This window comes from Rhinatrema bivittatum, chromosome 6 (assembly GCF_901001135.1).
Source record: "Rhinatrema bivittatum chromosome 6, aRhiBiv1.1, whole genome shotgun sequence".
In the NCBI taxonomy this organism is placed as follows: Eukaryota; Metazoa; Chordata; class Amphibia; order Gymnophiona; family Rhinatrematidae; genus Rhinatrema; species Rhinatrema bivittatum.
In genome coordinates this window covers 262024264-262040440 of record NC_042620.1, presented here as the reverse complement: position 1 = coordinate 262040440, position 16177 = coordinate 262024264, and the positions used below count along the sequence as shown (strand labels likewise).

At 45.0% G+C, this 16177-nt stretch overlaps 1 protein-coding gene across 1 annotated transcript; it reads left to right on the top strand.

The window, feature by feature from the left end:
* The first annotated feature begins 233 nt into the window (after positions 1–233).
* Positions 234–13955, top strand: YPEL3 (yippee like 3). Its single transcript, XM_029607008.1, has 5 exons — positions 234–429; positions 4197–4390; positions 9329–9372; positions 10975–11083; positions 11376–13955. Exons 2-5 carry the CDS (start codon positions 4274–4276, stop codon positions 11463–11465), a joined length of 360 nt encoding a protein of 119 aa, XP_029462868.1. The 5' UTR covers positions 234–429; positions 4197–4273; the 3' UTR covers positions 11466–13955.
* The last annotated feature ends 2222 nt before the right edge of the window (positions 13956–16177 follow it).

Sequence of the window (16177 nt, the reverse complement as noted above, 5' to 3'; positions counted from 1 at the left end):
TGTGTATGGTGAGGGTGCTTCATACATAATTACTGCCTTGTGAGCAGACAGAGGGTACAGATCGCTCTGCAGGCGGTATATGAACTTCACTAAATAATAATATCGCGTACATCATTGCGCGGGTTTCAGTTTTTGCATCAGGGTAGTCCCGCGCGCGACCGCTTTAAAGGCCCTCGCCTTCTTTAGAGCAGGGGACCTCGAGTTCAGCCAATCGGCTTCTGCGCTTGGCAGCTTCATTTCCATACCTGTCGCCGATTGGGTCACGCCTTGTTGATGTTGTGAAGCGAGGGCGCTGGGGAAGGTTTGTCCGTGTAAACAAGGAACCGAGGAACAGCTGATGGCGTCCCTGCTGCATTTCTAAAGAGCACTCGGGCTGCCGGAGAAGTCAAGTCCTACCCAGAAAAATAATTCCCAGGTCAGCCCGGCCAGGTGAGTTCCTCCTCCGGGGCGGCAAACGTTCAATAAATAAACGCAATTTGTGTGGCATTCGGGAAACCAAAACAGGGCAAGGTATTCCGCGAAGCCCCCGAGGCTTTATGTTCGTGAAATGAAAAGCGTGCTGGCGTCTGTTGTTCATTTTGCTTTGCTTTCTCCTCCCCTTTTGTTCTGAAATTTCAGTGTTGGCAAAAAAAAAAAAAATAATAATAATAAAACCGCCTAACTATATCGTGTGAGGAATAGATTCGGATGTAAAGGAGAGGAGCAAAGATTAGAATTTGGAGGATGGCTGGATTAAGAAATATAAAAAAGGGGGGAGGGAGGGTTTTATTCCATTGCAAAGAGCTGCTGTTAAGAAAAAAAATTGTTGCATAGCGCAGGTTTCTTTCTGGAGGCCAAACAGCAGGGTGCTCAGTCCCCCAGCTGGGGCTGATTTTGTTCTTTACGAAAACGTCATTTTTTTTTCTTCTGCTTCTAAGTTTTAATTTTGCTTCCGCTTCACTTCCTTTGTTTGTCAAAACAAGGAAGTTTGAAGCTGGTTGTGGCCTTCGCTTTTTCATTGCTTGCTCTGATGGAACATTCCCTGAGATTAACCCCTGCCTGTCCCACAAATTTGCCATTAGATGTTAATGATTTATATTCTGCCCGGCCCTTGGATTTGATTTTTAAGAAGGTCTCTGACCCTTTTTCCTGAAGGTTCACCTGCCTTTCCTTTACAAGTCGGGAGGAACAGAAAGCACTAACTGTAAAATGTTCTTACCCTACTGAAAAGCTTCCAAAATATTGCAATTTTTTGTTTCTTTGTAGAAATAATGCATATGTATGTTGGAATTACCATATATGTGCATGTGTGTGTAAATACTATCTATACGTTTGTATGTATAAAACCTATAAATAATGGAAACACTATTGACTACATAAAGTTCTCTCTTTTTTTTTTATCTGTAAATATTTGTACATGGAGATGATCTTTTTAGATAAGCTAAGACCTAGCAAATGTTAAGAAAATGGTACTCAGTTATATGAGGGTGATGACAGGGTGTTTGAATGTCACTGCCCCAAAAAGCTTAGGATGCTGAGCAAATACTGAGCAGAAAGAGGTTAAATGTCTGGTTTTAAGGTTGTAGTGAATGATGGAGGGGCGATCTACATATATCAGACATTTCTGAACACAAGTAGTACAGCTACCAGCCTACACTGATCACCTACAGTTGGGGGTGTTTGTAGAGAGAGAGATCTTATTTTGACATGTAAAATGTCCACGTATTTAGAGGCATTAGCAATGAGCGATATCCCTGAGAATCCCACTGAGTGGCAGAGCTCCACTGTCTGTTTTATATTCCCCTGCTTCAGGTGGGGGGTGGGGCAGGGGGAATCATAGATTATAAATAAACTCAAGACTTTCATATTTAACCTGAATGCAGATTTCATGCCTGGAGCCCAGTTTCAGGCAGTTCAAAGAGAAATTCTCCCCTCCCAACTCATCTGTAACAGCTTATGACCATCTGTTGTTCCTCAGTTCATCTTTAACACTCCCAATTGGAAACACCTCTAGGCTTATGTATAGCACTCCCAACCTGTCTGTAATTCCCCTCTATTACACCCTCAGCTTGTCTATAACACTCCAGTCCATGTGTATCACCATCTCCTCAGCTCACCCAAGCAGCAGCCCTCAAGATAGAAGGGCTCAGAATAAAAGAACAGGAAGCCACAACTGCCGCCACAGCCGCCGCCGCCGAAGTGCGCAGAAAGGCTGAGCTAGAGATCGCCTTAGACCTGTTGCAGTAAAAGGGAGAAGCAGCAGCCCTTGAAGCCCAAAATAAAGGTCTTGTTGGGGGGGGGGGGGGAGTTGTCACAGCCACAAAAAGTAGCGGACGCAGTGATCAATAACCGGGGCCCGCAAGGCCAGGGGTGGGAGGAGGCGGCAGAACACTGCACGGAGCGGCAGTGGCCACAGGGGCATTCACGGAGTGGGATGCCAGTGGCGAGTGTTCCACCTTCACGGAGCAGAAGGCTGGAGTGGCATTCACGGAGCGGGATGCCAATGGTATACCACCTTCATGGAGCGGAAGGATGGAGGGCTGCCATCTCCAAAAAAAAAAAAAAAAAGCAGAGGGGTGGGTAAGAGTATGTAAAATTACCAGTGAGGACATAGGCTATAGGTATTGCCAATTATTAGGCTTGTTCAATATTTGTTGATTGTTAATGTGGCTCACGAGAATGAGCGCTACTACCTGGAGATAATACCCTTGTTCAATGTACATACATACCGGTTAATGAGACTCCATCATTGTTCTAGGCTTCAACAGCAAGAGGAAATGTGGAAGAAAAAAAAAAAGGATTTGCATTCAGAAAGAGGCGAGGTGTAGCTTGCTTGTTACGGCGGTTACTTCCCCAAAACCAAATGGGCCGATACTTTACTTTCAGTGCATGTCCAACGTAGCTCTCTGCTTCAACGGCAGGGGGAATGTGGAAGGGGGGGATCTGTATATGGACGGTGACCAACAGGGTCTGAGTTGCATAGTCTGGGTGGACAAGGGCGTGGGTGTGGCCTGCTTGTTGCTGCGGTTGCTGCCCCTAATTGGGCTGGATATTCACTTGGATGTGGTTCCGGCACTGCTCTCTACATTGGTGGTAGGGTGGAGGGGAAATGGAACTAAGGGGTACTGAAAGCCAGGCGTAACAAGTATGAGAAAAAAAAAAAAAGAGTGCATGGCTTGCTGGGCAGACTGGATGGGCCATTTGGTCTTCTTCTGCCGTCATTTCTATGTTTCTATGTTTCTGTCTCAGGGGGACTGGTAACAGTTGCAGAGGAAGGGGGGTCGATGAAGGGGATGAATGAGCTTTCAACTGCTAGTGTCAGGATCTATTCTCTCTCTCTCTCATATCTATTTATCTATCTATATATAATACCAAGGCATCTCGTATACCAGGTTCCATATAACCATAGTGTATGGCAGCATGTATGCTTATAAATAAGCATTTTGATATTCTGCCATGTTACAGTCCATGTGTACAGTATATTCAGTATTTCATGTGTCCAGCCATCTCCACATATACAATATCCTTCATGGTCCAAAGTGTCACAATTCATATAGAGTAGGATCTCATCTTATGTTTCCTATAAGTTACATGTGACTGTGCATGCATGCAGAGCACCCAAGGGAAACACAGCATGCACAAGAAAAGGAAACTAGAGCGATGTTTCCAAGAACACTCTGCACTGCTTTGTACAGGAGAACCTTTTTCTGCACACAGCCCACAAACAATTAGCGGGACCATGGATCCCATCCTCTGCTGTTTGCATCCTGGACCATGCAACGGGAGCTGTGCGCATGTGTCTTACCGCCCTTCCCTCTTCCCTGAAATTGTGCATCTCCTCATGTCCCCAGACTACAGATTTCCCCCTCGCCCTGTCTTTCTCTCTGTGTCTGAATTAGTCTCGCTCTCCCCTCCCACCTTGGATTCCTCAGCGATTGGGTTCCTGTATTTATAGTCCTGCGCTGTATAACCATATTGAGGGGAAGAGGTCTGGGCCAAAGTACTGCATCCGTCCATGGGCAGTGGAAGGTCAAGCTAAAGAAAACAATCTGGAGGTATCCAGACAGAGGGCGAGAGAGAGAGAGAGGAGTAGACTGAGACAGTGAGACACAGATAGTCAGACTGGCATTGGAACTACAATGCAGAAAGAAGTCCTCCTGCCTTTTTGTTCTGCGTGTGACATCGCCTTTCTCTTTCTGTACTCCTCCTCACTCCAGATCGACTGCAGGAGGTCAGAGGTCATCGCTGTCTCCCCCCTCTTTCACTGAAATTCCTTCCCCCGACTCTGCCCGGGATGGTTAGACTGACAAAGCCGAAGACCTTCCAGGCGTACCTGGACAACTGCAGCCGAAGATACAGCTGTGTCCACTGCAGGGCACATCTGGCAAACCATGATGACCTTATCTCCAAGGTAAGCCAGCACCAGCAGAGAGAGAGAGAGGGGTTGGGGGGTGGGCACCGGTACGGTCTCTTTCTTCAGCTGCAAAGCCGTAAAGGTGGGAGAGAATATGCCCCAAACACATCACCCTGCCGTCCACCGTCACATGCGGATGCTGAGGAAGGGGGGGGGGGAGGCAGGCGGTAGGATCCCTAAATAAATAAAGGGTCAGTAGCTTCCTGGGAAAATGTGTACTATCTGCCATTCCTCTGTGGGGAAACCTGCCTCCAGGCTCCTGCAGCATTTCAAATCACAGAAAGGGCCAATGGAATATCTCCCTCCTCCCCTGATCATCAAAACTCCGAGGGGACTGTCGTCTTCCCCCTCCGGCCCTCCCTCTTTCTCTTTCTCTCTGAGAGATTTGAAGTGTCACATGTAGCTCTTCTTTTACAACGTTTGGGAAGCCTTGCTGTAGGCCGACAGTGGCGTACAAAGCACGCAGTGTGTCCCCTGATATACCTGAACACGCAGCATCGTTAGGACAGGAATTGCGTGATGATGGGACAGCCAGCTGCCTGCTGGCATTAAATCAGGCAGATCCGTCTTTGCACAGGAGCAAAAACAAAAAAGTACAGCTGCAGAGGGGAGAGGCCCTGGAGGGTGTCCCTGCAGGTGGCAGCAGTCGCACCACACAGGCCTAAAGATGGTCCCTATAGTGTTGGGTTGGGTGCGCAGGCCCCCACCTCTTCCCTACATCAGCTTTCTCCCAACGAATGGGAAGCTGCTGGGATTATTTGTAGGGAAGCGCTTGGTAGTGGCAGATTAGCAGTAAATAGTGTTTGAGGTTTATCAGCCAGCACAAGGTCTGTGGGGGGGGAAAAAAAATCCCCAGGTTTCATTAATGCAGTAGGCCCGCTCCAGCCCAGAAATCAGGAAGGCGCAATCTGGATGTTGAATGCATCTGCCCATGGGTGGGTGGTGTTATATATGGTAACGTTTAATAGAAAACTGTGTCTTTTAAGGCTGACCACATACCAAGGAGTGGGGGAGGGAGAATCTGAGAAAGCTCAGTGTTGGGTCGGGTCGGTCCTTGGTGAGTCGCTGCCCCCCGCTGGGCTAGTGGTGGGGGGAGGGGAACCCAAGCTGGCTCTGTTTGGCACAGCCGTCTGTACCTGCCACAGCCGTCTCCCGGAGCTTGTTTGCAGACTTATCTGTTAATCATTAAACTGCCCAGCAGAGGAAAGTGGAGGCAGGCCATGAGGCAGAAGCACTGGTGTGTTTTTGTTTTTACAGGTTGACATTTGACACTTCAGCCATTGGTCTTAAACAAACAAATAATTATCCTCCTCTTTTTCTTCATTGAGATTTTTATCAGATCTGAAATGATTTGGGTTTAGTTTAGTTCTAAAGTTTAGGAAACCTTTTTTTGAAGGCTCCTCCTGATTAGGTGCACCTGCCGTTATGTTGTTGCAGGGGTAGGCGTCAGTCCTGGGGGTGCCATAAGCCCGGTCTGGTTTTCAAGGTATCCACAATAAACGTACGTGAGGTGGACTTGCATGCAGCTGCCTCCGGTGTATGCAGATTATTCATTGTGGATGTACTGAAAACCAGACCGGTTCGTGGCATTCCAGGACTGGAGCTGCCCACCCCTGTGATATTGAGTAAATCATCAGCACCCCTTTTACAGATGTCGTACTGATGCAGGTAAGACGAGAATACCGCACAGACAAGCAGGTCAGTAGAACGACCTCAGAATCCTGTACAAACGTTAACTCGGAAGGGCTTTTTTCTGTTTAGTTCCTTTCAAAAATGTCCGCAGCAGTGGACCTTATAAAGGAGATATAGAATGCTTTGGTTGAATTCTATATACAGAGCACAGTGTAGGACATTCTTTTTTTTTTTTTAGGGGAGGGGAGGCAGCTATTTTCTCCTGCTCTGCGGGGCTTTGAGTTTAATGAGAAGGGCTTCTACAGAGACGGGAGCCTTCTTTAGCACCTGCCCTTAGGAACAGGGAGGGCTGGAGGTGTTTCCCCTATTTGCATATGTCTGTCCGTTTTGAGTGAAGGGGTCCGTGCACCAGGGATTCTTCCAGAGCCCCTACCGCCATAGGTCCTAAGCCCAGCCCCTTGGTGTTGCTATTGCCTGATAACATAGATGCTGGAAGATAAAGAGCCAAATGGGCCAGTTTTGGTTCTTTTGCTCATATTGCAACCCAACATCAGTTCCTCACTCATCCCGCTCCTGACCCTCCATATCCTTCTCATGCACGGCCAAGAACCAGCAAAAGAACCATCTTCCACCTCCCGTGCAGGTAAAGCCATTTCAGGCCTCCTCTTTTAAATATGAATCTTACAAGGTCAGCACTCAGTCCAACAGCAAGACTCCCTTCCGTGTCTTATCACCAAGTTTTGTAATTCCCATAGTCATCAAAATTAGTGAGGCTGTTGTAACCGCCCCCTGCCCCCCCCCCCCCAAAAAAAAATAAACACCCCATCAGAACTCCCCACAGGCCTTCCATGTAGGTTGCCCCAGCCATATGACTGGAATTCCCTCTGCCAAGGGGCTGTGAGTGCTACCTCTGCAGCATCCCGGCCAGCCCGGGGAATGGAAGACCTGAGTCAGGAGTTGGTCCCAGGTTCTCCACAGGGTAGCAGGCAGCGCTGCCCCCGAGCCACCAGGCTGGTGGAATAGGAAGTGGGCTGGCTTTTTTCCCTCTTCTTCACAGGGTGAAACAGTTTTTCATCAAGCAGTAAGTCTCAGGATTTGAGCCGCTTGTCCTCCGGCTGGGAGATGCTGCAGGGTCAGCTAATGTTTAATCCTTCTGCTTTAGCGATGGTTGTTACCTCATCATATTCCCTGGGCCCCCCCCCCCCCCCGGGTCAGGTGGCAGGGCATTAACCCTCTCAGTCTTGGGCATTAGGCAAGAAGAGACTGTTCTCAGCTTATGGCTCACACCTGGCTCTTGGCTTTCTAAATTGACACCCATATTCCAACTTGCAACATTTGTTTTGAGTTTAAGATGCCCAAGTGCCTTCCAGCATGCACATGTTGTTGGTGTATAACGACCATGGGGCCCGGCAGAGTGCCGGAGACCTCCTCTCCTCAGAGCGACAGTGCAAAGCCTGGGCGAGTTTCCTCTTCAGACATACAAAAATGTAATGCTTTAAAATGTAGCTGTACTGCCTGCATTGCTATATTTTGGGTTATTTTGGTGAAACTAGGGTGCTGGAACCAATCCCCCATTTATAACATTATTTCGATTTAGGATGCAATTTTCAGGGACTCCAGCTTCAGTCTGCCTTTCTTTTACCTTTTTCTGTAGTGTTCGTTTAGAAAAGCAGCATTCGCAGCATCATAAGCTGGTTGTCTGAGAACACACTAGGCATCTGGTTTTGTTGGTGGACTGTACATTTTTTTTGGGGGGTTTTTTGCACAAATGTCCACGGGATGTGAAGCACACGCCTCTTTGTTTTTTGTTTTGTTTTTTTTTCTTGGCCAGCATGAAGTGCCTTTGGTGTCCCGCCCTGGCGTCTACCGATTTAAAAATAGACTGAAAACAGACACAAAAAGGGGGTTGAATGTACACAAGTTTGAAACTTTTGAGCAGTAGCTTCAGCGGTGGGCAGGGCTTCAACCCCGGTTACTGTCCATTTTTGCATCTTTCCTATTACATTCATAACCCAATTATCTTTTTTTTAAAAAATGATTTAAAATGAGAGAACATGCTCTCACCTCATGCTTTGATTAAAAAGGGCTGGGCAATTTGGCCGCAAACTCAAAAGGAGTTTCCTTGGGAAATTTACATCATGATAGGGAAACAATCTAAAGAAACCAGAGATTCTCGTCAAGTTACTTTTATAAACAAAATAAACTTTATTGACTTACAAAACATCTGCGTTTTACAAAGCTATTAATTGAAACATTATAAGTAAAGCAGAAAGCAGTTCATGCAACATTTCCATCATTTAAAGCAGTATAGATCAACTAAATAATTATTGTAACCGGCAGTTTACTGAAGGCATTTATATGTGGAACTAAAAATGTAAGCAATTGTTAACATTAATATAACAGTATCAGTTAAAAAAAAATCTCAATTGCAATCCATTGTGTAGCAAATGATACAAAGCATTTTCATATTGTAGATTAGCATATTAACATAGTAATGTACTGGGTGTTGCATAACCTTAACCTCCCCTATTGCAGCAGCAACCAGAAATCTGCAGTCTACCATTTTAATCAGCATTCAAAACGGAATTAAACATATAATTAATAGTTGGTGTGCCCATTGTTAGCTTGCAAAATGGCTTTAAAACAAGCGGGGTAACAGCTTTTTTTTCTGCTTGTTGCTGGAACTTTCAATAGTTTTTTGGCTTTCCTGAGACATTTTAGTGGTCGACCATTGCCAATGTGAATGTTATGGAATTTGGTGGTCCTGCCCCATGTTCTCTGAATCCAGCTTTTGCTTCGACCTCGTTTTTCCTTAATCCACATTTTTCATAATAAAGGTTGCTCCAGCATCACGGGCCTCATGAAATGCAATACACTTAATACGATCAGTGTAATGCTGTTTTTCGCTATCATACGTTCTGGCCATAAATAATGCGTTTAAGTAATGTGTAAGGTATTTTTAAATTCCAAATTGAATGGCCTACAAAATGGTACAAAAATTGTATAGTGGGATAATCCAGTGGGGCGCTGGGGGTGTGGAGAGGCAAAGGTTATGCAAAACCCAGGAGATGGCGCCAGGCTATCACCAGCCTGACCTGGTTGGGTTTTTTTTCGGCGGGGGTGGGGGTTATATCCTACTTTTTTTTTTTTTTTTCCCCCAGCAGGAAGTTTCTGTTCTCAGCTCATAGCTGAGACTTGTGTTTGGCTACACTATGAACATAGCCAAAAAGTCAAAGTTTTATAGACTTAAGTCACAGAAGGGTTTGTAAGTGATCTTTTTGTTTTTACCCTTTGTCGTTTTAGTCTTTCCAGGGGAGCCAGGGAAGGGCATACCTCTTCAACTCCGTGTGAGTACACCATCCTGTTCTGTAATCTTTAATTCCCATCTCTTCATTGAACTCGTATTGTACAAAATACTTTATGTATCGGAGACCAGTTCTCTCTCTCTCTTTCTGCATCCTTCTCTGGCTCGGGCTCTACAGGAGGCTGCTTTCAGCGGGACTGTATTTCTGGGGATTGGTAGGCCTCAGGCCTGGCACTTGTGGTTTTGCCGTATGTGAGTTCTTAGGCCGGATATATTAGGAGTGGTGAGGGAGGAACCCAAAGCATGTCAGACAGGGAGGGAGCAGCAGGTTAACCTAAGACTGCCAAGCTACTTGAATTCCCCTGCCCTTCCTATCTGTCTTCACCATGCCTGCCTCGCTCTGCCTTTTTTTTTCTTCAGGTTTAAGAAACTTTATTGGCATGCGACTTTATCTATGTTGCCAAAGTAATACATTAGTAATAAAAGGAAGGAATTCCAGGGTACAGAAGATATAAAATAAAGATCAAGAAAAAAGTTGTGTGTGACACCTTTTTATTGGACATGGAGTATATTTTTACAGAACTGGAGGGGCAGGATTTCTCATGGGCGTTTGGTAACATTGTGTAATGTTTGATAATGGCAGACCCCATACTTCAGTTCTGTATAGGGGAATTGACTGTATGGTGTTATAAAATGCTTTTAATAGTTTTACTGCAAGGTTGAAACTGGCCAAGTATTTTTTGATTGCATAAAAGACCCTTTTTCACAATGTTTTGGGGGGTTTTTTTTATAGCCAACTTATAGCTCCCAGATGCACTTATTAAGCCAGTATGTAAAGTCTAGCATGTGCTCTACTTCTTGGTGGTTGTTTAGATAAAACTTGAATTTGTATTGGAGATTGGTTTTGTCTTTTCCTGGAAAATCCTAATTTCTCTTTTTCAGATCCACCTGAGGGCCTTGGGTTGCAGTAGTGTTTGTGTTTTTTTTACAGATCTGGAACAGGTGATAAAATGAGCAGGTTGTCTGCATACAGCAGCCACTTGACCTTAGTTATTTTGTTTCAGTTTTGGGGCTGAGAAGCACCAGTAGTGTGGGGAGATTATTGATGTAGATGTTAAAGAGGGTGGGACTCCTTTATACCCCCCTGCCCCACGCTGCCTATCCACAGTCTTTCTCAGCAGAGATGCAGTCACTCCTCTTTCATGCTTTGCTGCATACAATTATTAGTATGCAGTCTACCTGGCTTCCTGTCGTCAAGCTCTCTCTTCCTCCTCTCTTTCCCCCACGGGACGGACGGACGGATGGACGGACACGCACACACACTCACGCACACACACTCACTCATTCACTCACTCACTCACTCCCAGGCTGCCTTCGTCCCTCTCATAAACATGTTCCAACCTTTCCCCACTTCTTCGGAGCATGCAATCCTGTTAGCTAGCTGTTCCTCTTCCTTTGTGCTGCTCTCATGTATTTTCCTCCTGTCTTCCACCTTTTGGGAGCCCCTAACACATCAACAGGCTGTCTCATTCCCCGACGCTATCTTCCCTCTCGCCCTTCTTTCATCAGTAAGTTGTTTGTTTTTTTTTTCTTGCCTCTCTCACCTTCTGCACTGTCGTCTGAGTGTTTTGCTTGGTCTCTGCAGGGTTAATGTAGGATGTGGTCCGGCAGAGGAGAGAGTACTGCTCACAGGACTGCATGCCGTGGCTGATATATACTGTGAAAACTGCAAGACCACGCTGGGCTGGAAATATGTAAGTGTTTGTGGCCCTCTGAACCCCATGGCGCTCCTCCCTCATTAGTTGCTGAATCCGTAGAGCTCTCTCCTCACCTATGCCGCAGCTGCTTTCTGATCCTCTGAGCCCCCCTCTCCCTCTACCTCCACACCCACAGCAGTGGCCTGTGGCTCAGATTGTTTATTGCCTCTCAAGAGACTTTATGGCCCTCCCTCGAAAGCCTGAGCTCACGATATCCCTCCTAGATAGGTGCTGTTGCCTCCCTATGAATTTAATGACAACGATCTTCTTCTCTCATTTCCCCTGGCAGGAGCAGGCATACGAAAGCAGTCAGAAGTACAAGGAAGGAAAGTACATCATAGAGCTCAATCACATGATCAAGGACAATGGCTGGGACTGAACCGCGGAAGAGGAGATAAAGCCCATCTCCGTCATGCTCTCCATTGCTGTTCTCTGGTCTTTTCCCAGGGGCCTTGCCACCTCAGTCGTCGTCCAGGTCACCCTGCTGGACATATGCACTCTCATTCTTATTCATCCCTGTGTGCGTGCGGAAGGAAAGAATCGTGACTGACTTGAGTGGGTGGGGGGGAGGGGGAGGGAGGGAGCGGAGTCGCCATCTTTCTGTGACATTTTACAGCAAATAAGAGTGTCCTTGTTTCGTCATTGCTACCGGTGGGCCTTGGAGAGCTCTGCCTTTCCTCCAGTAAGGGTCGGGATTGGGAGGAGGCAGTGCATCCTTGGAGGGCTGTAGTCCGATTTTGACTAATTAATTAAGAGATGACTGAGCATCAGATAAGGAAGCTGTCTTGTCCCATTTTGTGGGCCTTAACATTGGTCTTTTCTGCTCTGCACCGTCTCTGCCATCCTTGTGTTTGTCTCTCGGCGCCCTTCTCATCAAGCGAGACGACTGGATTTTGGTATTGATTCAGATAAGCAATTGGGAGAGGTGGAAGACATGGAAATATTTTCAGGTATCAGGCCCTTTTAGAACTCAGTGGACCTTTTTGCCCCATTCCAGAGAGTGAGAGACAGGAAGACTTCATCCTTTTCCAGTGAGACGTGAGCGTTTCCATTCTTTTGACCTTCTTTGGAAAACCCGGATGTTAGTGTCCATTCTGGAGTGAGGCTGGTAGTAGGAGGTGGAGTTGACTTTTTTTTTTTTCTCCCGTACTGATTTTGAGTTTTCTAGCCAGCTCTGACGGTTAAATCGCTGTATAATGCAGGTTTGGGGGAGGGGGAAGGCTCATCGGAGAGCTGCAGGCGTCCTGACGACAGCATCCCATGTAATGACTGTCCTCATGTGAATCTGAACTTCCCATTAAGGACCGTAGAGTGATTTTAAGGGGCTGAACATAATTCTGGGAGGGGGATGAGACAGTGGTGATTTACAGAAGATTTTTTTTTTCCTTAGGTAAATTAATGAAGAGATGAGATCTTTAACAAATATTTACAGATATGAACGAGAGAGCTATGACTATATTGTTCATGGTTTCCAAAGCCTTGAGTTTACGGTGTAGTCCCTGATAAAATATAATTAGAGCCCTTTATTCTTTCCAGACCCCTTTAGGAAACTCTGCAGCCCAAACCTTTTCATACCATAGTGTGTAAGTCCGTAAGTGTTGCTTGTTGTTTTTTCATGTAATGCACCATCAGATGGTACCATTTGGGTTAAAGGAAGGCCCCCAGCTACACTTGAAAGGCTATATCTATATATGCCAACAAATATAGGGGGTGAGATTTCGGATGAATGGGAGCAGCAGCACAGTTCCTATTGCAGAAATCTCTTCGAATGCGAATGTGTTTCCTGCATGAACGTTGTTATGTGTGCGCATGTGTGGATTTGCAGTGGAAGAGGAAAGGAATGAAATCTTTATCTTTCGTTTTTATATTTCCCATTCTGATTTAATATTTTCATAATACCTTTTAAAGACCTGGATTTGCAGTGCATGAAACATTCTGAATTTATTTTGTGCATCTGTGTAATGCAATGGTATTTCCGTTTAAACCTTTTAAATATATTATATTGCCTTTTCAACATGTGGAAAACTAATGATGTAGCACAGTTAATTCCTTTTATTGCAGCTTTCACAGTTTTAATGTATTTTATATTTTGTGTGGATATATATGTATATGTCTGTGTATGTATAGTGTATATTTACTATTCTTTAATATCTAAGCAGCACTTGAGTTTTGTGGATAATATTTATCTGTAGCTTGTATATACTATGCATATTATGTCTATGTGCTCTGAGCATGCTTAGGAGAACTTCTGTTGAAATCCATTGTTTTGTTTTGGTTTTTTTTAAAGTGGGCAGCCAATCAGATACACTTTTATAGCTCTTAGTCTTTCTTTGACATTTCAATGGTCAGCTGGAAGAGAGTACAGTTCAGGCGGTGTTAAATTTGAAAGATGCAGTGAGAGAACACAATTCCTATTCAGAATTACTCAGAATTATAGATCTTTTTTATTTTTCATCTTCTTGGAAACAGGAGCATTGAAAAAATGTCTTCAAGAAGCCTCTGTCAGGTTTCTGCATTTTTCCCCATCCACTTTTATACTAAGAATGCTTAGAGCTGTCAAGGAGGATCTTGCTCAGTAGCAAGGAGCATGCTCAGATGAGAGGAGATGCAACCGCAGCCTCACACAGAGTATCCTCCGGAGACTCCTCTTCGTTTAATGTTGTGGACTGAAAATCTATCTGCATCACACGTGTGTGTGTGTGTGTGTGTGTGTTGCTTGTTTGTGTACATATATGGCAGTTTTATGACTTGTTTACGTGTACAGAATTGGGGCCATGAATCCCACCTCTTCCTCTGTCTTACAAAGTTCCTGTTTGTGTGAAATTTCTGTTATATCACAGTGTATAATAAATTGACTTGTGCATATGTGTTTGCTGATGTGTGCTGGGTCTTCTTAGGCTACATTGAAGGCAGCTGAGTACCCCTCATCCAGGGCATGGGCTGCAATCTCTTGTGCGCATTCTGCTCACTGGAAGAAGAAAAAGCAAAGCTCTCCCACTTTATTAAGGTGGCTCAGGTACTAAGTGCTGTGCACTGCCATGCAGAAGGTCCCTAGTTTAGTCCTGGGGGAATTTTGCGCTACCGCGGAGCGCAGAATTCTGCACAGAAAATGGCAGAGGAGACCTCGGCATGCCACAAATGAAGACAGCACGCGAAGATGAAGGTCCTGGTGAAAGAGAATGTGTGTGAGAGAGAGGAGAAGGGAGGGGGTGAGAGCATGGGAGGTGAGAGAGCGGGGAGGGGGAATGCTTAAGTGTGGGTTTCAGAGAGAGGGACCCTATATGAGGTGATTGTGACAGAGTGTGTGTGTGTGTGTGAGAGATTGGGAGCTTGTGTGTATGAAAAAAGGATCGTGTGTATGTGAGCGTGCTAGCTTGTATGAAGGGATTGTGTATGTGTGAGACAGAGCCTGTGTGAAGGGGTGCGTGAGAGAGAGACATAGGTTGTATGTGTGAGAGAGAAAGGGAGCTTATGTGGGATTGTATGCAAGAGAGAGGGACCCTGTATGAGGGATGCATGTGTGTGAGAGAGTGAGGGCACCTGTATGAGGGTGTGTGTATGTGTACTAGAGAGAGGGAGCATGTGTGTGAGAGAAGGAGGGACAGAGGGAGCCTGTGTGAGGGGCCATACTGAGAACGGGGTCAAACTCTGGGACTGGCAATAGAGTGGAAGGGGTTGAGCCTAGGGGTGGAGGGGAGAGATACTGGCAGGTGGAGGAGTTGGGGCCTGAGAGGGCAAAGTGGCCAGGGGAGTAGAGAGCGCGAGTGGAAGGACCCTCTTACAGTGAATATCTAGGGAAATTCTGCTCAAAATATTTAAAATTCTGCATCTCTATGTAATAACTTTTTTCTGTATTAATTTAAAATGTAATTACTTAAAGACTCAGCAAACAAAGAAGCAGCACACCTCTCCAATATTATCAAACAACCAGAGCAAGAGAGGGAAAAGGATCAATCGTCCAATTCACAACTTTAACTGAATCATAGGCAGATGACAATATCATACAAATCTTTGCTTAGAAGTCTCAATCTGCGGCCTCTCGCCTCTCAATGGGCCGCAAGCCTTAATCAGCTTACCAAAGCAACATATAATGTTTAATCATTTATCGTCATCTGCTCATGTCAGTATTTAATCTAATTAGAGTGTAATAATTTTACCACAATTTTATTTCCAACCTACCCTAAAAAAGGTTATAAATATGAACCGAAAACTATACTTCCCACCAACATTAAAATCTGAAAATTTCCAAAATTCAAAAATTTGTTGAAAAAGAGATACTTAGCCGATGCCTCGTAGAATATCACATTAACGCATTCCCGACACGAATCATGTTTCGGTTGCCAGAAGCAACCTTCTTCAGGGGATAACACTCAACAGTATTTTGCATGAAGCGGCCAAATTTCTTCAATCTCTCCCGGACAAACTGTGTCTCAGCTATTGTTTTCAAAAAATGGCGCCACGGCGCCAGAGACGCCGTGGCGCCATTTTTTGAAAACAATAGCTGAGACACAGTTTGTCCGGGAGAGATTGAAGAAATTTGGCCGCTTCATGCAAAATACTGTTGAGTGTTATCCCCTGAAGAAGGTTGCTTCTGGCAACCGAAACATGATTCGTGTCGGGAATGCGTTAATGTGATATTCTACGAGGCATCGGCTAAGTATCTCTTTTTCAACAAATTTTTGAATTTTGGAAATTTTCAGATTTTAATGTTGGTGGGAAGTATAGTTTTCGGTTCATATTTATAACCTTTTTTAGGGTAGGTTGGAAATAAAATTGTGGTAAAATTATTACACTCTAATTAGATTAAATACTGACATGAGCAGATGACGATAAATGATTAAACATTATATGTTGCTTTGGTAAGCTGATTAAGGCTTGCGGCCCATTGAGAGGCGAGAGGCCGCAGATTGAGACTTCTAAGCAAAGATTTGTATGATATTGTCATCTGCCTATGATTCAGTTAAAGTTGTGAATTGGACGATTGATCCTTTTCCCTCTCTTGCTCTGGTTGTTTGATTACTTAAAGACTGTCATGTAAATTGTGTTATTTTGACCCATATAAAATTTGCAGAATTTTAAGTTTTTTGTGCG

Bases quoted from the DNA above. Each gene is read 5' to 3' on its own strand.
- YPEL3 (XM_029607008.1), top strand. From the start codon at position 4,274: ATGGTTAGACTGACAAAGCCGAAGACCTTCCAGGCGTACCTGGACAAC. The intron at 9,373-10,974 runs GTGAGTACACCA...TGGTCTCTGCAG, and splicing joins GCATACCTCTTCAACTCCGT to GGTTAATGTAGGATGTGGTC. The intron at 11,084-11,375 runs GTAAGTGTTTGT...TTCCCCTGGCAG, and splicing joins CCACGCTGGGCTGGAAATAT to GAGCAGGCATACGAAAGCAG.